Source organism: Rhinolophus sinicus, chromosome 16 (assembly GCF_057876585.1).
Source record: "Rhinolophus sinicus isolate RSI-liver-muscle chromosome 16, RSI-T2T, whole genome shotgun sequence".
Classification (NCBI taxonomy): domain Eukaryota; kingdom Metazoa; phylum Chordata; class Mammalia; order Chiroptera; family Rhinolophidae; genus Rhinolophus; species Rhinolophus sinicus.
In genome coordinates, this window is record NC_142516.1 from 76,732,161 (window position 1) to 76,755,742 (window position 23,582).

Below are 23,582 nucleotides of genomic sequence, written 5' to 3' on the forward strand. Positions count from 1 at the left end.
TTTTGTTGAATTTGTTTGTAATAAGTGAGGGTGTTTTGGCAAATTAGAAAATTAAAAGATTAAGTCATAAGTATTGACTACTGTCTGTAACAATTGTGTTGCCTTAAAGAGGTTGAAATTACTATTGGTTTGAAATGTGAAATAAAGAACTGATCTTGAGAAAAGCCCAGTTCTTTTAGTTCTTTCCATCCTCTTTTGGCTTTAAAAATTGCTGCTGTAACAGAATGGGAATTGACCACACAAGGGCTAAGCATAAGTGATCCCAAACCCACAAGAAGAAAAAAACCCCACAAAGTTTCACACGTGGTCCTGGATGCTTGTTCTGTGAACTTAGTAGTTTGAGATTTTCCTAAAATATAATAAATATATTTCCTATAAATATAATGTTTACATTTTTTATACTGGTTATCTTCCCTTTTTATTTGATAAAAACCTCATTTTAATTTTTCTTTTTTGCAGATGAAAGCCAAAAATTTTTAATATGGTGCTTATGTTGTCTGATTAACAAAGAACCACAGAATTCTGGAGAATCGAAACTTAACTCCTGGATACGGGTAAGAGAGTAAATCTTGCCCTGCACTGCTTTGAATTAAGTTGATTGTTTAAAGGTGCTGCTGCTTTAACAGTCCAGTACTAGGATGTTTTAGAAACTTTTTCAATACTTTATCTGGCTGGGTGTAAAGTTATTCAAGAGATTTCGTTTTTGATAGTGAATTTTATAAGACCTTAGGCTTTAGGGTGAACTTGCCCAAGCCTAATAGTGAGTGATTTTGAAAAGTTACTTTCACGTAATTAAAAGAATGTACTCTGTTTCCTTCTAGCAGTTGCTGTCCTTCAAAAAAATGGTTTCTCCCTACCAACCTAGTTTAGATACTGTAATTATGTAATTCCTCTCCAGGTACTTCTCTGCCTCTTCAGAATCTATTCTGTAGTAAAATGAACGTTCAGAAGTTCCCTGGGAGCAGCAGTCTTTGCTTTGTGTCCCCAAGTTGGTACCCGGGCCAGTGTGCTCAGCCTCGCACCTGGTGCCCGTGGGCTACTGCTGCTCACACCGTCACGTCAGTTACCCAGCAAGACTAGTCCACATAGCTAGCTGACAGCTCCCTGCACCCCCTGTCTGTTTCTGCTTCCTGAAGGGCAGACACAAGTTGGAGAATCTTGTGAGGCTGGGCTGTGGCTGCGCTCACCCCCAGCGAGCTGGCTCTTCTTTTCTCCTACCTCCCACTTTCCTGCTGCAACAACCTCAAGGACGCGCTGGTGCCTGTCAGACTCCACGTAGCTTGCGGATGATTCAGATTAGCTGCTTAGCGTTATGAAATCAGCCACCCAGATTAATGCACCTGGTATTGTCTGTCAACCTGAGCCGTGATATCATTTCATTCACTGCTTGTTTCCCATTCCTTTGTTTTCTACAGAATTGCCAGTAGAGATGACAAAGACAATATTTGTAGTTTTCCGTTAGATTGAAAGAATAGAAGGGATGGTAGAAGTGAAAAGAATTTGATGAGGGAAGGAAAGAATGCAGAATTTAATTGGAAGGAAAATTAATGTAAAGAGCTAAAGAAAGGAACTGAGAAGTAGAATTAGAGTTGAAAAGGTATGATATAGAAATACAATAACATATTTCATCTTTAATGTTTTAAATTGTTGCTTTTGTTGATTATTTGACATTTTAATGATTATTTAGGATATATTTTTATATTGCCTACCTCAATAAGTCCTGACATAGGCCATCTAATTAACATGTTTTTAGGGTGATTGGGGTTTACTTTATTTTGCTCATGACTCTATTAGCCCGTTATAAGATTTCTAGCCTTGCATTTTATTCTGTGCATTTCCCTTATTTAATATGTATCTGTTCACCAATAGGTACTTACTGAGTGTATAGCATAGGGAGATAAAGTAAAAACACTTAATTCCTACCTTCAGGGAATTCACAGACTGGTAACCAGGTCATCCATGGGCAGTGTGATTGGGTTATTGGCAGAGCCATATATAGGTGTCCTGGTAACACAGTGGAAGGACACTTGCTCAGACTTGGGGGTTTGGAGACATTTCCTGGGGAAGGTGATATGTTAGCTGATTTTGAAGGATGGCTAGGAGCAGGGATAGAGTTTTAAGAGCAATATTCCGGTGAGCAGAAAGAGCATGTGCGAAGCATGGTGGTGAGAAGGAATGTGTTGCATTCAGAGAACTGCAGTGCTTAGATATACCTGAGCTCAGGGTTTTTTGGGTTGGTGAGGAAGCATAAAGCCGGAGACATAGGCAAGTGCCCAGTGCTATGTATGGTTATAAGAAGTGTTTTAAACAGAGAAATCACGTGGCCAAGTGTGAGTTTTAGAAAATGAACAGCAAAAGGAAGTTGATTTAGAAGGGGACAAGAAGAGTACTTTGGAAGCTATTGTAATGATAAAGGTGAGAAACCCTGAAGACCTGACTGAAATGGAAAAGAGGGGCCAGATTTGTGATGTTAATAAATACCCAAAAGATGTAATGGCAGATTAAGTGCAGATGTACTTAGATGTCAGCAGAGTTGAACATACCATTCTCAGGAGAGCGAGCTGATACCCAAATGGAGGATTGACAGTCATCAGAGCAACGGAATGAATAGTGGAAGCCTTGGGCGAGGATGAGATCACACAGGGGAGCACCTCGCATGGGGAGGGGAAAGAACCTTGGGACAACTGTGGGAGATACTGGTTTTTAAGGAGTGAATGGAAGAATAAGCTACACTGCATACTAAAATGGGGAGTCAAAGGAGTAGAAGGAGATACCTATGAGTGGTTATTCATATCTAATGCTGTAGTGCAGTGCTGTCCAATAGAAATAAAATAAAACATAGATAATTTACAATTTTCCTGTAGCTGCTTTAAGAAACATAAAAAGAAATAGGTGAAATTAATTTTACTAAGATTCTATTTAATATATCCAGAAATACTATCATTTCAACATAAAATTATTAATGAGATTTTTTAATAATCTTTTTTCATACTGTCATTGAAATCCAGTGTGTATGTTACACTTATGTTTGCATCTTTGTGTTACATCTTAATTCATATGCTAAATTTTCATTGGAAATTTTTGATCTGTATTTAGATTTCATAAAATTTATAGTTGAAAAAGTCAGTTCACATACTCAAATTATACCAAAGAAATCTATAACTGAATCAACTGTCAGTTTTTAAATTTAATTAAAATTTAAAAAAATCAAAAATTCCCTTTCTTCATTATACTTAATATATTTCATATGACTAGTGGCCACTGTATGGACAGGGCAGCTGTAGAGCATAAAGCAAGTTAAGGATTGAAAAGCACTAACTGGATTCAGCCACTAGGAGGAATGGCCTTGGTGAGATTAGGTGAATGGGAGGTTGAGGGAAGTAGTCAGATTACTGCAGAATCAGGAATGGCGGGGAGATGAGGATGTGGAGAGGGTAAACTCGGTTAGTTACTCTTTCAAAGAAAATTGGCAGGCCAGACCAGAGAATAGAATTGAGTTGATTGAAATTGGCTGAGTCCTGAACAGGACTCTTGAGAAGAAAGCACTAGTAGGAAGGGGTTGAGAACATACGTAGGAAATTAGGAAAACAGTTTCCCTCCTCATTGTACCAGGCAAGGCTGTAATATTAACTGATAAAAAATATGTCTAGAATAACATTAGTTATTTAAATATTAGCAATCTAAAGCTAATTACATATACCTATCACAAATCGATACCTATATAATCATATAAATAATGTTGACCATAAATGCAGCAAGACTGAAGATACTTGTTGGTTAGTGAATCAGTTTTACATGTCTTGGGTATACTTTTTATCTTAGAAGGGGTCCTTTCTCCATATAAGTTTTAGAGTGACATTATACATTAAGGATTTATACTATGTGCTTCTGAAAATTATATAACAAGCCATATTTTAATATTCGTAGGTTTTATTCAGCGAGCATTTATTTAGTGCCTGGTATGTGCTGTGCTGTTCTAATTGTGGTAATCAAATCTTGGGTTGTTCTGTGTTCCTAGAGCACCATAACTGTGACTGAAACAGCCTGAATGAAACACCAAGACTTTCTTCCGTAAATTCTAAAATTCGTTAAAAAATTCAGATTATTTATTAAATTTGAAAATGTTGGACTGAGTTGTACTTTTAGAGCAGAGATGAAATAAAAATTCTGTTTGATGTTTGCCATGTGTTAGCTTATGTTAGTACCTTATGTTGGAAATACATTCATACAATGGTTTTTGGGGGGACTTTTACTGGTAACCTCAACTGTACTGTCAATAACATCACCTCAATGACTACTCTTACAGTTTAGAGACTGGTTGAATTCACAGGACTGTTGCACATCTTTTTGAAAACTTGGTTTTTGAAAAACTTAGTTTTAATGGTGAATCTATTCAACAAATACTTTTGAGCATCTACTGTTTGCCAGGCACTATGAAAGAGGCTGAGGGTACAGACAGCGGTGTTTACAGCAGCCAAGATACGGAAGCCACCTAGGTGTCCATCAGTGGGTGATGATTAGATAAAGGAAATGTGAGATACATATGCAATGAACAGTATTCAGCCATAAAAAAGAATGAAATCTTGCCATTTGCAACAAAACGGATGGACCCTAGAGGGCATTATGCTAAATGAAAAAAATCATATGATCTCATTTATGTGTGGAATTAAAAAAACAAACAAACAACAAGCTTATAGATACAGAGAACAGATTGGTGGTTGCCAGAGGTGGGGGTGGGGAATGGGGGAAATGGGTGAAGGGGGTCAAAGGGTACAAATTTCCAGTTATAAAAGAAATAAGTCCTGGAGTTGTAATGTACAGCAAGGTGGCTATAGTTAATAATACTATATTACATATTTGAAAGTTGCTAAGAGAGTAGATCTTAAAAGCCCTTATCATAAGAACAAAATGTTTTTACCTATGGTGATGAATGTTAATTAGACTTATTTTGGTAGTCATCTTGCAATATATATAAATATCAAATCATGTTATGCATCTGAAACTGTTATATATCATTTATACCTCTATAATTTAGAAAAGTCACACATGCCAACATGTACTTATATAACAAGTCATTGCTTAGTGCTAGAGAGGAAAGTAAAGGTGGATAAGGGTAAGAGATGATGGAAATTCTCTATTAGAAAGGATAATGAGAAATGTCCTCCAAGGAGCTGACTTGTAGGAGAGATTTGAATTAGTTGATGAATAAGCCATGTTTGCTTGGTTTTTAATTCTGCTGGTTGTTTTACTGATTTATAGAAATTCTTTATTTGTGTTGAATATAGGCACCTTTTTTATTTTACGTATTGTAGCTGTTTTTTCCCCACTTTGTGGTTTATGTTTTTGTGTTTACATTTCCTTATATTCTTTTATGGAACATAGTTTTAATTTTATTGTACTCAGATTTACAGTCTTTCTCTTTGTGGTTAATAACTTTGTATCTTATTTAATAAAATTTTCTCTACTCCAAGGTCATGAAGGTCTTCCATATTACCCTCTAAAACTATATTGGTTTGCCTTTCCAGTTTAGGTCTGTGGTCCACCTGTAATTGTTTTATTGTATGGTCTAAGGTGGGAGCCCATTTTTGTTTTGCTTCCACATGGATTCCCCAATGTCCCAACATTACTGAAAAGTTCTTTCCTCACTGACCTACGTATGTTGCTTTCTTCATCAAAAGTCAAGTGTCTTTGTATGTGCAGGTATGATCCTAAATCTCTCCGTGGGTCTCGTTGTCTATCTATGATGGTTAATTTTGTGTCAACTTGACTGGTGCATGGGGTGCCAGCCATTTGGTCAAGCATTATCCTTGGTGTTTCCTGTGAGGGTGTTTTGGGATGTAATTAACATGGAAACTGATAGACTGAGTAAAGCAGATCACCCTTCCTAATGTGTGTGGGCCTATCCAATTAGTTGAGGGCCTGAATAGAACAAAAGGGCTGAACCCTTCCATGAGGGTTTTTTTCTGTATTGGAATCTAATAAACAATGGTTCTTGAGTGAACTCCAAATTGTATGTTTTGTTATCTTTAGTGTAACACAGCATTGTCAGGCTACTCTATAGAGAGCATCTTACATGTTTAGAAAACCATTCGTCTCAGAGATGATGGTGTTTGTTAGTTTTTTGTATAGGGAGATGCAAAACAGGCAGGGGACTCAGAAGAAACAGGCAGTCGGTTTGGTGCTGGCACAACAGCACTATGGATTGGTCAGCCACGAGGCAGACACTGATGCTATAATTATGGCTATGCTGGTAGTAATTCTGTTGTTGCAGGAGTCCCCCTTATTCACGGGGGACTTAATTCACTTTCTGCAGATTCAATTAACCACGGTCAGCTGCCATCCCAAAATATTAAATGGAAAATTCCAGAAGTAAACAATACCTAAGTTTTAAATTGCACGCTGTTCCGAGTAGCGTGATGAAATCTCCCATCATCCTGTTCCATCCCACCAGAATGTGAGTCACCCCTCTGTCCAGGATCTCCACCTCCCTTCTCATCAGCTGGGCATCGTATCATCTCCTATCATCACAAGGAGAAAAATGATGAGTTAAATACAATGATATATTTTGAGAGAGCGCGCGAGAGAGATGACATTCACAAAGCTTTTATTATAGTATATCGAACGATCCTTTAAAAGGGGAAATAGCGCATTTCCTGGGAGCGATTAGTGAAAGACAGCAGAAGCAAGGTGAAAGTCAGGGAAAAGGCAAGGGGATGCTGGAGACCACAGCTCCACTCTGGTGAAACATTGGCAGTTGTGATGAATGCTGTCTCTTTTGTTTTTATTCATTTATTTATTTTTAATTTATTTATTTGTGTGTGTGTGTGTGTGTGTGTGTGTCGGTATTTGTTTGTTTTTCCCATCCTTCCGTTTGGCAGCCATCAGCTTGTGCGCTATATCTATGGGTCTGTTTCTATTTTGTTTTGTTTAGTCGTTTGTTTGTTTTTTTGATTCCTCATATAAGTGAAGTCAACGGTATTTGTCTTTCTCTTTCGGCCTCTAGGTCCATCCATATTGCAAATTTTTGTAAGGTTTCATTCTTTTTTATGGCAGAATAATATTCTATTGTATAATATTCTATTATGTATGTATATACATGTATATATACATAGACCCACACATATCACTTTTTTTTTATCCATTTGTCTGTGGATGGACATCTAGGTTGTTTCCAAATCTTGGCTATTACTAGGAATGGTGCAGTTAACATAGGGGTGCATCTATTTTTTTTTTTGAATTAGTGTTTTTATTTTCATTAGATAAATACTTAGAAGTGGAATTGCTGGATTGTGTTACAGCTCTATTTTCAATTTTTTGAGGAATCTCTGTACTGTTTTCCATAGTGACTGGAGTAATTTACATCTCACTGGCAGTGTACCCATCCTCTCCAGCACTTGTTATTTCTTGATTGTTTGAATTTTTATTGGGGAAAATTGGGGAACAGTGTGTTTCTCCAGGGCCCATCAGCTCCAAGTTGTTGTCCTTCAATCTAGTTGTGGAGGGCGCAGCTCAGCTCCAAGTCCATTTGCCATTTTCAATCTTTAGTTACAGGGGGTGCAGCCCACCATTCCATGCAGGAATTGAACTGGCAACCTTGTTGAGAGCTCGCACTCTGACCAACCGAGCCATCTGGCAGCTCATTGTTTTCAATCTAGTTGTGGAGGGTGCAGCTCACTGGCTCATGTGGGAATCAAACCGGAAATCTTGATGTTCAGAGCTCATGCTCTAAGCAACTGAGCCATCTGGCCGCAGCATTTCTTGATTTATTGATGATACCCAGCCTGATAGATGTGGGGTGTGATATCTCATTGTTGTTTTAATTTGCATTTCCCTGATGGTTATTGATGATAAGCATCTTTCCATATGTCTATTGGCCATCTGTGTCTTCTGAGAAATGTCTATTCAGGTCCCTTTCCCATTTTTCAATTAGATTATTTGTGTGTGTGTGTGTGTGTGTGTGTGTGTGTGTGTGTGTGTGTCTTAAGTTGTATCAGTTTCATATATTTTGGACATTAACCCCTTATTGGCTGTACCATTTGCAAATATCTTCTCACATTCAGTAGGTTTTCTTTTTGTTCTGTTGATGGTTTCCTTTGCAAAAACTTTTTATTATTTTAATATAGTTCCATTTGTTTATTTTCTCTTTTGTTGCCCTTTCCTAAGAAAACATATCTAAAATATATTGATGAAAGTGATGTCATAGAGTTGACTGCCTATGTTTTATTCTAGGAGTTTTATGGTTTCAGGTCTTACATTTAAATCTTTAATCTATTTTGAATTTATTTTTGTATATGGTGTAAGAAAGTGGTCTAGTTGCATATTTTTTGCATGTATCTGTCCAGTTTTTCCAATACAACTTATTGAAGAGAGTCATTACCACATTGTATATCTTTGCCTCCTTTGTCATAGATTGATTGACTGTATAGGTGAGGATTTATTTCTGGGCTCTGTATTCTGTTCCATTGCTCTGTATATTTGTTCTTTGGCTATTTGGGGTATTTTGTGGTTCTATGTAAATTTAGGATTAGTTGTTCTAATTTTGAGAACAATGCCATTGGTATTTTAATAGGGATTGCATTGAATCTGTATATTGTTTTAGGTAGTATGGACATTTTAACAATATTCATCCTTCCAATCCAAAAACGTGAAATAGTTTTCTATTTATTTGTATCTTATTCAATTCCTTTCTTCAGTGTCTTATAGTTTTTAGAGTATAGGTCTTTCACCTCTTTCATTGAGTTTATTCCTAGGTATTTTATGCCTTTTGATACAATTGTAAATGGGATTATTTTATTAATTTTTCCTTCGGATTCTTTGTTATTGGTGTATAGAAACACAATTGATATCTGCATATTAATTCTTTATCCTGCAACCTTATTGAATTCATTTATTAGTTCTAATAGGTTTTTGGTGGAGTCTTTAGGGTTTTCTGTGTATGGTATCATGTCATCTGCAAATAACGAGAGTTTTTTTCTTCCTTTCTGATTTGAATGCCTTTTATTTCTTTTTCTTGTCTGATTGCACTGGCTGGGACTTCCAATACTATGTTGAATAGTGGTGGTATTGGTCATCCTTGTCTTGTTCCTGATCTAGAGGAAAAGCTTTTAGCATTTCACCATTGGGTATGATATTAGCTGTGGGTGTGTCATATATGGCCTTTATTATGTTAAGATTTGTTCGTTTTGTACCTGCTTTGTTGAGAGTTTTTGTCATAAAATGATATTGAATTTTGTCAAATGCTTTTTTTTGCATCTTAGGAGATGGTCATATGGTTTTTATCCTTTATTTGTTAATGTGATATGTCACATTAATTGATTTACAGATATTGAACTATCTTTGTATCCCTGGGATGACTCTCACTTGATTTTGGTGCATAATCCTTGTATTGTTGAATTAGGCTTGCTAATATTTTGTTGAGAGTTTTTACATTTATGTTTATCAAGGACATTGGCCTGTAATTTTCTTTTTTTTTTTGTAATGCCTATGTCTGGTTTTGATGTAAGGGGAATGCTGGCTTCATAGAATGAGTTTGGAAGTGTTCCTTTCTCATTAATTTTTTGAAATAATTTAAGAAGGATAGGTATTAATTCTTCTTTCAGTGTTTGGTAGAATTCATCTATGAAGCCGTCTGGTCCTGGACTTCATTTGTTGGACGTTTTCTTAACTACTGCTTCAGTTTCATTACTAGTATTCAGGTTGCTTAGATTTTGTTTTTCTCCGTGGACCAGTCTTGGAAGGTTATATACCTCTAGAAATTTATTTCTTATATTGTCGAATTTGTTGGCATGTAATTTTTCGTAGTATTCTTTAATGATTCTTTGTATTTCTGTGGTGTTAGTTGCAACTTCTCTTTTATTTCTGATTTTATTTGATTGGGATCTCTCTCTTTTTTCTTGATGAGTTGGATAAGGTTTGTCAATTTTGTTTATTTTTTCAAAGAACTAGCTCTTAGTTTTATTGAACTTTTCTATTGTTTTAAAATTTCTATTGTGTTTATTTCCAAACAGAAGGAACTATTTCCTTCCTTCTATTTACTTTGGGCTTGTTCTTCTTTTTCTAGTTTCTTTAGGTGCAGAGTTAGATTGTTTATTTGAGATATTTCTGGTTTCTTGAGGTAAGCCTATATAGCTATCAACTTTCCTTTTAGAACTGCTTTTGTTGCATCCTATAAATTTCAAAAAGTCATGCTTTCATTTACATTTGTTTCAAGATAGTTTTTGATTTCCTCTTTGATCTATTGGTTGGTTAGTAGCATGTTTTCCTCAGTCTCTGCTTATTTGTGTTTTTTCTAGTTTTCTTCCTGTAGTTGATTTCTATTTTCATGATATCGTGGTCAGAAAAGATGCTTGATATGATGTCAGCCTTCTTACATTTATTGAGGCTTGTTTTGTGGTCTGTTCTGAGACTCTCCCATATGTACTTGAAAGAAACGTATTCTGCATTTTTTGGATGAAATGTTCTATAAATGTCTATTAAGTTGATGTGGCATAATGTGACATTTAAAGCCATTATTTCCTTATTAATTTTCTGTCTGGATGATTTATCCATTGATGTGAGAGGGGTAGTAAAATTCCCTATGATTATTTAATGTATTACCATGAATTTCTCCTTTTATGTCCATTAATAATTGCTCTCTATATTTAGGTGCTCCTGTGTCAGGTGTGTACATATTTATGATTGTTATATCCTCTTCTTGGATTGACCCCTTTATAATTATATAATGTTCTTCTTTGTCTTGTTTTTTTTTTAAATTTTGTTTTGTATCTATAGCAGTCTATTTTAATCTGATAGGTGTTTAAGTTTGAATATATTCTATAAGGATTACATTTGTATTCCCCCCTCCACACTTTATGTTATTGATGTCATGCTTTAGATCTTTTTGTGTTGTGTGTCTCCTAACTACTTATTGTAGTTTGAGTTGTGTTTGATAATTTTTTTCTTTTGACCTTTGTAGTAGCTTTTAAAATGTCTGACTCACTGTATTTATTAAATATTTGGCTTTAACTGTGAGATTTTTCTCTTTCTCATATATTTTTTAAATTTCTGGTTATGATCTTTCTTTTTCTGTATAAAGAAGACACTTTAACATTTCTTATAGAGCTGGTTTAGTGGTGAAGAACTCTTTCAGTTTTTGCTTATCCAGAAAACTCTATCTCTTCTTCAGTTCTGAGTGATAGAGGACTGGCCATAATACTTTTTTTTAAAAAATATCCCTAGCTTTGATTTGCATCCTCATGAAAATTCCTCTTTAAGTCAGTTATGGTCTTGATACCTCTTTATTCTCCACATTTAAAACTTTCAAATATAGTGTAACCTTGATTTCATGAATCATTAATTTTAAAAAGCTTCTTTGCAACCACTTTTGAAAAACTGACGTAACTTAGATATTTTATGGACTTGGTTTTTACTTTTTGCAAATATTGCATATGGACCGTCTCAGAAAAAGTAAAGCACAAGGATAAACTAACATTCTACAATAGTATTTGTTGATACTTGCAGAATTCAAACGTGCAGACTTAAAATTGAATATCATAAAAATGCAGACTGTTAACATGCAGTGAAGTTACCAAAAAAAAAAAAAAAAAAAAAAAGTAATTCTCCTAATAAGGTTAAAAAGTTTTGCACTGGAAATGCTTGTTTTTTATTCATCCATGGGCCAGATGTGATGTAGAAAGCAAGATACGTGTTTCCCTAGACCTCTCACTCATGAAAGCCTTGACCTGGTGAAATCACTCACTTGCGTGAAAAGCATTTAGTCTTCATGTTAGATGCTGTCTGGCCTGCTCCGACCAGGGTCCCAGAGCTCATGCAGTATTTGTGATTACAGTGTGTCTACACTTTCTGAAATGGAACCCTGGTTCAGCGGACAGCACTTTCACTGTCCTCCAAACTGCTGGGGACAGCAGAGGACTGAACTTTCTTCATGGTGGCCTTGAAAGAAATACCTACATTGATTTCCGAATTGAATACTTTAAAAACGTGTTTTTCCTAATATAATTAAGGAAGCAATTATTTAAGCAGTATTTTTCAACTTTCCAGACATTAAATTCTACAGAAATGGGCCTTGTTTTCTTTTTGTTCAGATTTGTATTTCTAGCTCGTAGCAAGCACAAAATAAAAAGCTACTGAATGGATAAAATTAATTAAATTTTAATCATTCACAATTTTGTCCATTCTCTTTTTCCTAAAATGCTGATTACCCAGACTTTTATGTTATACTTTGTGATGAGTCTGTTACAAAATCAGATATGGAAAGAACTATAAATTGAGAGAGCTATAAAGTGGTGTGTGTGTGTGTGTGTATGTGTGTGTGTGTGTGTATGTGTGTATGTGTGTATGCATGTTGACAAGTCCTAAGCTTATGTCTTCGGGTCAGACCTCGCCCCTGAGTTCCAGACTCCTAACTGACTGTCTAATATTTTCATTTGGATGTCCATGAGCATAAACTAAACATGTCCAAAATGAATTCCTATTTTTTCTGTGGAAATTTTTCCTTCTATAGCTTCCCTAACTAAGTTAAAAGCAACCTTCATTCTTCCTGATTCTGAGGTCAAAAACCCTGGAATCATTTGTGGCTACATCTTTTTCTCTTATATTTTACATCCAGTCTTTCAACAAATGTGTCAGTGCTATCTATGAAATATATTCAAGAGCAGTTTCACTGCTTTCATCTCCATTCAAGCCACCATCACCTTTCATGAGGACTACTGCAGTTTAATTTATTTGTCTTCCTGCTTTCACCCTTGTTCTCCTATGGTTTTAGTCCGAATGATATTTCTTTTAATTAATTAATTAATTTAATGTAAAATCTTTATGGTAGACCTGTTTTCATTTTTCAGTAAATAACCAATGGTAGAAATTCTGGATAGAATTCTAGAATAGGTGTATGTTTAACTTCATTAAAAAACCAAACAAAAAAACAGACAAAAAAAACAACGAAAAACTGCTAGGTAGTTTTTCAAGGTGGGTATAATAGTTTGCACTCATACTGTCAATGTATAAGAAGTGTAGCTACAAATGATCTTTTAAAAGGTGCCTCTGCTTAAAACCTTCCAGTGGTTTCCTATGTCATTCAGAGTGAAATGCAAAGTCTGTGTGTGGCTTACAAGGCCCTCTATAACCTGACCCATGTGACCTTCCTGATCTTCTCTTACATTTTCTCACTTTACTCCAGCCACACTGGCCTCCTTTCTGTTCCTCATAGGTACCCAGCAACCTCCTCCCTAGAATTTATACAACTGTTTCCACAGCTCTTCCCCAGAGAGTCACGGGCCTACTTCCAGTACCTCTTTTGGGCACGGCTCAAATGTGACCTTATCTGAGAGGCCTTCCTCATCATCCTGTCTCATGTGTGTGCTGTCCTTACCTTTCTTAATGCTGATCACCCCCTGACATACTGATTATTTTTTCTATCTCCTCATTACCTCCCAACTAGGTTACAAGTTCCATGAGGGCAGAGACTGTTTGAAATCCTAGAACAGTGCCTGGCACACAGTAAGCATTCAGTGATTATTTGCTAAATGACTAAATAAATGAGTATGATTTTAGATGATAAATACATTTAAATGTATTTTAGATGGTAAAACCTGGTGGTAGTGGTGATGGTGGTGGTGGGGTTTCCATTAGGAAAGAAGAGAATGAACAGACATAAGGTTGGGCATGGTCAAGAAAAAAATGAGTAGTCCAGTTAGGCTGAAGAACAAGGTACTTCATGGAGAGAATTAGTAATTAATATTTAAAAGTTTGGGAGAAATTTTGGAGGGCCATTAATGCCAGCTTGTGAGTTTGTTCATAAATTAGGGCAACTGAAGGAGCTACTGAAAGTATTTTAAGTGTGGCATTGGGAAAGAGGTATTTGTCATGATTAGCATGCCTCCCTGTTCTCCCTTGCTCTCTAGTTTTTCTTAATCCTTCCTTATTCAGTTATTCCTTAAATATATTCTGAGTGCCTACTGTGTATATGCAGATGTTGGGGGATATAAAGATCTTGCCTTCAATGATCAAGTAATTGTATTACAGTCAAACAAGCGAAGGAGGAAAGAACAGCATATGGAAGGTACTGTGGTAGCACAGAGAGAACGGGCAAAGCTTCGGTGGGAGGAGATTGGGGACTTCGCAGGGGTGTTCGGAAAGGTTTTCAGGAGATGATAGTTGAACTTTGCATCATGATGTATGAGTTTCCAGGTAAGCAGAGGCCTAAGCTGTGCATGGAACTTGGAGAACTGAAAGTGATTTGAGGTGCATGTAGGAAAGTAAAGAAAAAACTGGGAAAGGCATTCCTGATAATGATAGTAAGGACGGGCTGTCCCATTTATCATATATTAGCTGTGCATAAGAGTTAGAAAGGGCCAGATCCTGATATGGGCCAAATGGCCTATACTAAAAATACGCTTAACCTGGAAGGCAGAGATTTTAATTGGAGGAGTTTAAATGGTGGTTGCGGAGTAGGGGTAGGGGCACTATGTATTATATAAATACAAACAAGATAGTGGCTTCGGTGTTGAAAATACATTTAAGAATACATGAGGCAGGACTTGGTAATATTTAGTTGTTATGGAAAGGAGAGAGGAGCCATTAAGGATAATGCTGAGATTTTAGGGAACTAATAAATAACACCTCTGTCTTCTCCTCAGTTAAGAACCAGTTGATACAAGATATTGGAGATAGGCAGTTGGAAATCAAAGCATCAATACCTTAACTCTTAAAACAGATTCAAGAATGTAACTTACATCTGTGGTTTGATAGACAAATGAGCTAGACACAGCTAAGCTGAACCACCATGGGCCTGTCTGGCATGGAATGAGCCTGCGGCTAAGCATGTTGCAACAGTAGACCAGACACATCCTTTCTATAGGTAAGGCAAGTTGGAAACAGTGGAGAGCTGTGTATGGTGCTGGGCATTTTTAGTTTCTCCTCCCGCATCAACCAAGTAGGTCAGTTCTTCTCCTGGAGGAGACAGTGAGGGGGTTGAGATGATGTCATAGGTTGGGCTCTCTGGAAATCTGACTTTGAGGGGAAGATCAGCGTGTAGGGAATGCTTTGGGGAGTGACAGTTGTGGGGGGAAAGAAAGGAGGCAGGATTGTGCAGAGGGGCGAGTTTAGCTGTAGCTCAGTCTCAACAGAAACCTCTGCTATGCCTACACGGACAGAGACAGGAGACCCTGTGGATCTTTCCTGCTTTGGGACAGGAGGGCTGGGCCTTTATACTTTAGAAGTGTCCGTCAGACATTGGGTTGTGGGTACCGGGGAAGTGGGTGTGACCTTGGGCGAGGCAGAGATAGCTGAGAATGGCAAGGATGTGACATCACAACATCCTTCAGAGATACCAAAACTATTCCTTCTCTTTTTTTCCCTTCAGGGGAGTGGGTTTGACATTCTGTCTTCTCTGGAAACATGAGGACTGGGCGATTTTGTTTCCCTCTAAAACAGAACAGTTTTTGGACTTGGGCATCATGGCGGATGGTAGTACCATTCACTGAGAGATGTAAGGGGAGGCCAGGTGGCAGGGTCCCTGAAATAAACTAAGTAAGAATGTACACGAGGAAGGGGGTGGCTATCAGATCGTCCCAACAGTTGTCCCATATTCTTCTTCTGTGCCATGTTCCGGACAGTTCCATGTAGAGGCACTGGCTTCTCTCCTTCCTTCCTTCCTACCTTGTGTTGTTCCTTTACGTCCTTGGGACCATAGCGCAGGGGATACAATCCAAATTGAGTCCTCTTCCATTTCTCTTCCTGCCTGTTATTGAATAGACTGGTTGGGAATAGGTAACTGAGAAAGGGAAAGCATGGAAAATTACTTTATAGTTTTGTAAATATATTTTCCCCAGGGCTAGAAACCACCAAAGCTGTTTGCCATACTGTGTTAAGGGCAGTGGAGTTTGGTAGTACACTACCCAATTCCACACATGCTTAAGTAAATCCATGAAATGGCATCTGCCTTACAAAATGTCATGTTTTTATTTAGTCTGATAAAGTTTTCTCAGCATTTCATGGTTTAGCAATATAAATATGGCAGTAAGCATTTTGCAGGGCTTTGGAAAAAGTGAAAATCACTGCTATTCTCATTTTAAGGTATTTTAAGTTCATTCGATATGATCAGCCGTTCATTCCACACATGAGGTCTAATTGTGAAAGTTTTTATGTTCTTATATGTGCATGTTTTAGGGGAGTGGTAACTGTCTCCTGAGTCATTAATGTAAATGCACCGAACTTATTATTAAACTTCCGAGAATGAAAATTTACTTCCTCTAAAGGGGCAAAATGAGATACCATTTAGGTTCTTGGCTAGATTTTTCTTTTTTCCTTTTTCTTTTTTCATTTCATTTAGATGGAGTTCTGCTTATTATAACTCTAAATTGTATCAGATTGTTTTTTAGTAAATTGCCACTCCTCAAATAGGCCAGATCAAGACATTTATTGCCAATTAGGAACAGGATGTTTGAGATGTTTAGTGATGTTCTCTGGATGACCTGTTTTATGTTTTCTGCTTATTTTGTTTTATTTTCATTTTATGATCATGTTGGCTTTTCCATTAAACTATAACTTTAATTGAGTTGGCTTAGTTAATAGTACATTGACCAGATCCCCTTCTCTAATTCCCAGCCCTCTCCTTATTCCACCCCTGTCCCGAATTCTCCTATTGTGTCCCAACCTCAGTCTGGACTGAAGGGAATTTTTAGGTCTGTGCCTTACAGATATAATGTATGTTTGTAAGACAGGCACACTGTATTTCGATCTGAATTGCCTGGCTAGTGCTCCTTGGGCCCTTTAGGGATAAATCCCTGTGAAAAGTAAATTTAGACAGTAACGTCTATAATAGTGGGCATTTCTTAGTGAATAGCCACCGGTTAGGGTTGTGTGGATGTCTGCACTACATGTGGCAGCATGATCTCTACATCTGTTTTAAAGTTCAGTTGTTGCCCAGACCACATGTGCATGTCTTTAAGGGGCTGACATCCATCCCTCCCAGGATCCAGGCACTATAAGCTGATACATATTACTGGCTTACTTACTCTTTTTGACTTAGAGATTGTTATACTTTGTCTTGGTTTGACTGTTGTTCCTATCAGTTTTGGTTCTGTTTAATATTGACAACAGTGGAATTACTATAAATTAGAAGCAAGGCAAAAGAACCAGGCATGTTTAAATCTATAAATCTTGATTTCCAGGTCTTTTAAAAGCTTTGTGATTTAAATAGAATTTTACTCTATGGTAGATATAAATAGAATTTTACTCTATGGTAGATATAAGCAGTAGTTGTAAAAATTCTGGCTATCAGAAGGCTTTAATAGTTCAACTGGAACTAAAAAATAATCTTAGACAAGTCACTGTTTTGAGAGTCAGGAAATCCAGATCTGTTCTGGCTCTACTAGTGAGATATTTTATAAATTACATACCCTCATTTATATATCTTAAAAAAGGTTAAAAAATACTGTATGATTCTACTTACATGAGGTATCTAAGGTAGTCAAATTCATAGAAACAGAAAGTAGATCAGGGGCTGAAGGAGGAGGGAAATGGGATTTGTTTAATGGTCATAGATATTTAGTTTTACAAGGAAAAAAGTTCTTGAGATCTGTTGCACGACGATGTGAATATACTTAACGCTACTGAACTGTATAGTTAAAAATGGTTGCAATGGTAAGTTTTTTGTTACGTGTTTTTTTATCACAAAATAAAATTTAAGTTTTAAATGGATAGTGTTACTGTTAATTGAGTGCTTTGTATGTTCCTTAAACGTATTACCTCATTAAATATTCACAAATCCTGCATATAGGTAATATTACCCTGTTTTATAGATGAAAGAACTTAGATTTGGAAAAGTAGTTTGCCAGGTAGTAAATAGCAAACCATTTTGGATCTTGATATGACTCTTAAGACACTCAAAAAAAATACATTACCACTAGGTAAACTTAAGCCAGACTATCTTTAAGGCTTTTTAGCACTGGAATCTCTGATCCTGTAATTCTGAGATTCTCCAGGTACTCTGCAGAGACCCTTCAAGTGAGAAAAAAGTTTAAATGTTTAGGTGTTCAGAGACTACCTCTCTATCATTTGTAGTAAATAAAAATCGCCATACTAGATTTAGTCTATAGTACAGCAGCACCAAATGCTGTTTATGGGAAGCCATGGTGTTACTCAAATATTAGAAAAGTTAAGGTGGTAATAGTGATTACTTCTGTGGAAAGGCTTGGTAGAGACTGATTAGGGCCTTCACCTTTTCATTATATTTCTTCTACTTTTTCAGTTTTTAATAACAAATATAACTTATGTTTTGGGTTGAATTGTGTCCCCCAAATTCATATGTTAAAGTTCTAAACCCCCACTACCTTAGAATGTTGACCTTATTTGTAAATAGGATCATTGCACATGGAATTAGTTAAGATGAAGTCAGCTGGAGTAGGTTCGGCCCCTAATCCAATATGACTGGTATCATTTATAAAAAAGGAAAATTTGGACACAGACATGCACACAGAGACAATGTCAGGTGAAAGTGAATGCAGAGATTGGGGTGATACTTCAACAAGCCAAAGAATGCCAGAGATATAGAGGGAACCACCAGAAGCCAGGCAGAGACACGGAACAGATTCTTCTTCACAACCTCAGAAGGAACCAACCCTGATGACACCTTGATCTCATAGCTCTAGCATCCAGAATTGTGAGATAATAAATTTCTGTGGTTTAAGCCACTTAGTTTGTGGTACATTATTACAGCAGCCCTAGCACTCTAATACAACTTCTAAAATGAAAAAGAAAAAAAAAGGAATAAAAAATTAGCCATGGTTCCTGGGAGTTTATCCCAATCAATATTTAAATTAAGAAAGGAACTTTATACCTGATGCTCATTATAATAATTTTTATAATTGGAAAGAATGAGAAGCAGCCCTAATGTCTAGGCATTAGTAACTAACCAAATTATAGTATATCTACTTGATGAAATATTGTGTTGTCATTTTGTATAGCCTATAAAATCATGTGGAAAATGTGTATAACATAAATAAAAAGTTGGATGTAAAATTATTTATACAAAATGATAACTAACAGCTGTACAAAATATATATGCATTGACTAAGATTAGAAGGGAACACAGAAAATAAAAAAGCTTTGTTAGGATAGTGGATATAGGTAGATTTTTCCTTAAATTTTTTTTTTTTTTTTTTTTTTTTTTTTTTTTTTTTTTTTTTTTTACTTTGTTGATTTTATTACATAGAATTATGACAATGGATTGTGGCTGTCATATTACCTTTTAAAAGTCAACTTTATTGAAGCAAATTTTATGTGCAATAAAATGTACCCTTTTAAAGTGTACAGTTTGATAGTTTTGACAGATGTATATTCTCTTGTAACCACCACTACAATCAAGAAATAAAACATTTCAAACACAAGGGAGAAAAGAAACAATGGAGATACAGAGAAAACAAATGATAAATGGCTGTAGTATGTCTTCATATATCAATAATCACCCTAAATGTAAATACACTGAACTGACCAATAAAAAGGCACAGAGTAGCAGGATGGATTAAAAAACAAGACCTGAATATATTTTGCCTTCAGGAGATCCATCTCAGCTACAAATACAAACATAGGCTCAAAGTAAATGGGTGAAAGACGATACTCCAAGCAAATGGCATCCAGAGAAAAGTGGCTGTAGCTGTATTTACATCAGACAAAATAGATTGCAAGGAAAAAAGGTTAAAAAGAGACAAAAATAGAAATTTTATAATGAAAAAGGGGACAGTTCATCAAGAAGACCTAACACTTATCAATATATGTGCACCCAACCTGGAAATACCAAATATATAAAGCTATTACTGAGAGACCTAAAGGGAGGCACTGACAAAAATACAGTAAGGGGCCAGAACACCCCATTGACAGCAATGGGTAGATCATCTAAACAGAAAGTCAAGAGGAAATATTGGCCTTGAATGACGTATTAGACCAAATGGACATAATCAACATTTATAGGACTTTTCATCTGAAAACAACAGAATATGCATTCTTCTCAAGTTCACATGGAACATTCTCAAGGATAGACTATATATTGGGGCACAAAACTAGTCTCAATAAATTTAAGAATATTGCAGTCATACCAAGCATATTTTATAGTATGAAACTGAAATTAACAGTAAGAAAGATGGAAAAACCATGAATATGTGGAGATTAAACAACATGCTATTGAATAACTGTTGGGTTAAAGAAATAAAAGAGGAGATCAAAAGATACATAGAGACAAATGGAAATGAAATATTACATACCAAAATTTCTGGGATGCAGCAAAAGCGGAACCAAGAGGGTAGTTTATAGCATTGGCAAGGGCAACACAAAAAGAAAATTACCTACCTCAAGAAACAAGAAAAATCTCAAATAAACTAACATTACACCTTCAAGAACTAAAAAAAGAAGAACAAAAGGAGTCCAAACTCGGTAGAATGAAGGAAATAATAAAAGAGTGGAAATAAATGAAATAGAGAATAAAAAGACAATAGAAAAAATTAATGAAAGAACTGGTTCTTTGAAAATATAAATAAAATTGACATATCTATAGCTAGACTTATTAAAGAAAAAAGAGAAAAGACTCAAATAAAATGAGAAATGAAAGAGGAGAAGTAACAGAAGTTACAACAGACACTACAGAAGAACAAAGGTTTTTACAAGAATACTGTGAAAGAGTATACACCACCAAATTTGATTGATAAACTAGAAATGGACATATTCTTAGAAATATATAACCTTTCTAGACTGAACCATGAAGACTAGAAAACTTAAATAGACTGGTCACTAGTCAGGAAATTGAAACAGCAATTGAAAACTTCCCCCAAACAAAAGTCGAAGACCTGATGGCTTCGCTGGTGAATGCTAACAACACTCAAAGAAGATTTAATACCTATCCTTCTCAAATTCTTCCAAAAAACTGAAGAAGAGGGAATACTTTCTAACTCATTTTACAAGGCTGATGTTAGCCTGATACCAAAATTAGGCAAGGGCAACACAAAAAGAAAATTACAAACCAATATCTCTGATGAGCATAGGTGCAAAAATCCTAAACAAAATACTAGCAAATACAGTAGTACATTAAAACGATAATACATCACTATCAAGTGGGGTTCATTCCAGGGATGCAAAGATGGTTCAACATGCACAAATTAATCAATGTGATATACCACATTAACAAAAGAAAAGGTAAAAAAAAAAAAAAAAATATATATATATATATATGATTATATGAATAGATGCAGAAAAAGCATTTGATAAGATACAACATTCATTTATGATTAAAATATTTAATAAAATGGGTATAGAAGGAAAGTACCTCAATATAATAAAGGCCATATATGACAAGCCCTCAGCTGATAGACAATGGTGAAAGACAGAAAGCTTTTCCTTAAAGATCAGGAACAAGACCAGAATGCCCACTCTCGCCACTGTTACTCAGCATCATACTGGAAGTCCTAGACAGAGCAATCAGGCCAGAAAAAGAAACGAACGACTTCCCAATTGTGAATGAAGGAGTTAAAATTGTTGCTATTTGGAGATGACATGACTCTCTCTATAGAAAACTCTAAAGACTCCACCAAGAGACTATTAGAAACAATAAACAAATACTGTAAAGTGAAAGTATACAAAATCAATATACAACAATCTGTTGCATTCCTATAACCAACAATGACATATCAGAAAGAAGTGAAGAAAATCCCATTTGCAATTGTAATAAAAAGGATAAAATACCTAGGAACAAACTTAAAGGAAATGACAGACCTGTACACTGAAAAGTGTAAGACATTGTTGAAAGAAATTGAAGAAAGACAGAAAGAAATAGAAAGATATTTCATGTTCATAGATTGGAAGAATTAACATTGTTAAAATGGCCATATTACTTAAAGTGATATACAGATTTAATGCAACCCCCATCAAAATCACAATGGCATTTTTTTCAAAGAAATAGACCAAAAATCCTCAAATTTCTATGGAACCACAAAAGACCCCAATTAGTCAAAGCAATCCTGAGAAAAAAGAACAAAGCCACAGGTATAACACTCCTTGACTAAAACTAGACTACAGTATTTAAAACAGTTTGGTATTGGCAGCAAAACAGACACACAGACCAAAGGAACATAATTGAGAACCCAGAGATAAACATACATCTGTATGTATGTATATGTGTGTGTGTATATGTATATATGTGTATACAGAGGGTGCTAAAAAATGTGTACACATTTTAAGAAAGGAAAACTGTACTAAAATTGCAATACTCAATATGTACCAATAGCAAAAGCTGAATACAAGTCACGTTAGACTTCTGCAGTTACAAGAGGTGCTCCAAGTGGTTACCATCAGTGTCCAGACACTTCTGATTACGGTGAACTACTGCTTGCGCAACATTGACCAACATGTCCATTTGTATACACCTTTTTGGCACCCCGGTATTTTGTTAAATTTATATCTAAGTATTTTATGTTTTTGATGCTCATTATTTATTTCATTTTTTGTGGCCAGTTCATAGAAGTATACTTTTGTTTATTCACTTAGTGTTCTAGGACCGTGCTGAACTTACTAGCTTTGCACAGATTCTTTAGGATTTTGTGCTTAGTCATGTTTTAGGTTTTAGTTCTCTATCTGTATGCCTTTAATATTTTTTTGTTGCTTAATTGAACTGGCCAAAGCCTTTGGTGCAGTGTTGAATACCTGCTATGAGAGCTAACACCTGCCCTGTTTTCTGATCTTAGGGAGAAAGCATTCAGCCTTTCACCATTAAGCATGTTTATAGCAGTGGTTTTTCATAGAAAGTTGAGGTAATTCCCTTCTATTTATAATTTGTTGAAAGCTGTTACGATGAATGAATGCATAATTTTTTTATTTTTAAAAATTGTGGTAAAATATACATAACATAAAACGTTTAAGTTACAGTTCAGTTGAATAAATACACTCACATTGTTGTGCAACCACCACCACCATCCATCTTCAGAAATTTTTTATCTTACAAAACCAAAACTACCCATTGAACAATAATTCTGCATCCCTCACTCACCCACCCAGTCCCACATAACCACCCTTCTACTTCTGTCTTTATGAATTTTACTACTCTAGGTTTCTTATATATGTGGAATTATACAATATTTGTCTTTTTGTGACTGGCTTATTTCACTCAACATAATGACTTTAAGGTTCATCCATGTTGCGGCATGTGTTAGCATATTCTTCCTTCTTAAGACTAAACAGTATTCCATTATGTGTATGTATATGTATGTGTGTGTTTGCATATACACCACACCACATTTTGTTTATCCACTCATCTGTCAGTAGACACTTGGGTTGCTTCCGGCTTTTGTCTATTATGAATAATGCTGCTATGAACATTATGTACAAATTATCCATGTGAATCTCTGTTTTCAATTCTTTTGGGCATATACCCAGAAGTTGAATTGCTGGATTATGTGGTAATTCTCTGTTTAATATTTTTGACATATCGCCATACTATTTTCCATAGTGGTTGGGGCATTTTATATTCCGACCAGCAGTGCATGAGAGTTCCACTCTCCCAAACTACCCCAGCACTTGTTATTTTCTGTTTATTGTTGATTTTT

General features: G+C 35.8%; 1 protein-coding gene across 10 annotated transcripts in view; it reads left to right on the forward strand.

Moving 5' to 3' along the window:
• The window catches only part of FANCC (FA complementation group C), a 262,167-nt gene that overhangs the window by 102,870 nt on the left and 135,715 nt on the right, over window positions 1–23,582 (forward strand). For all 10 annotated transcript variants that reach the window (XM_088793528.1, XM_074330248.2, XM_088793530.1 and 7 more), the window contains one exon: window positions 460–554. In XM_088793528.1, coding sequence (XP_088649654.1) covers window positions 460–554 — 95 coding nt within the window. The remainder of the gene's footprint in view (window positions 1–459; window positions 555–23,582) is intronic.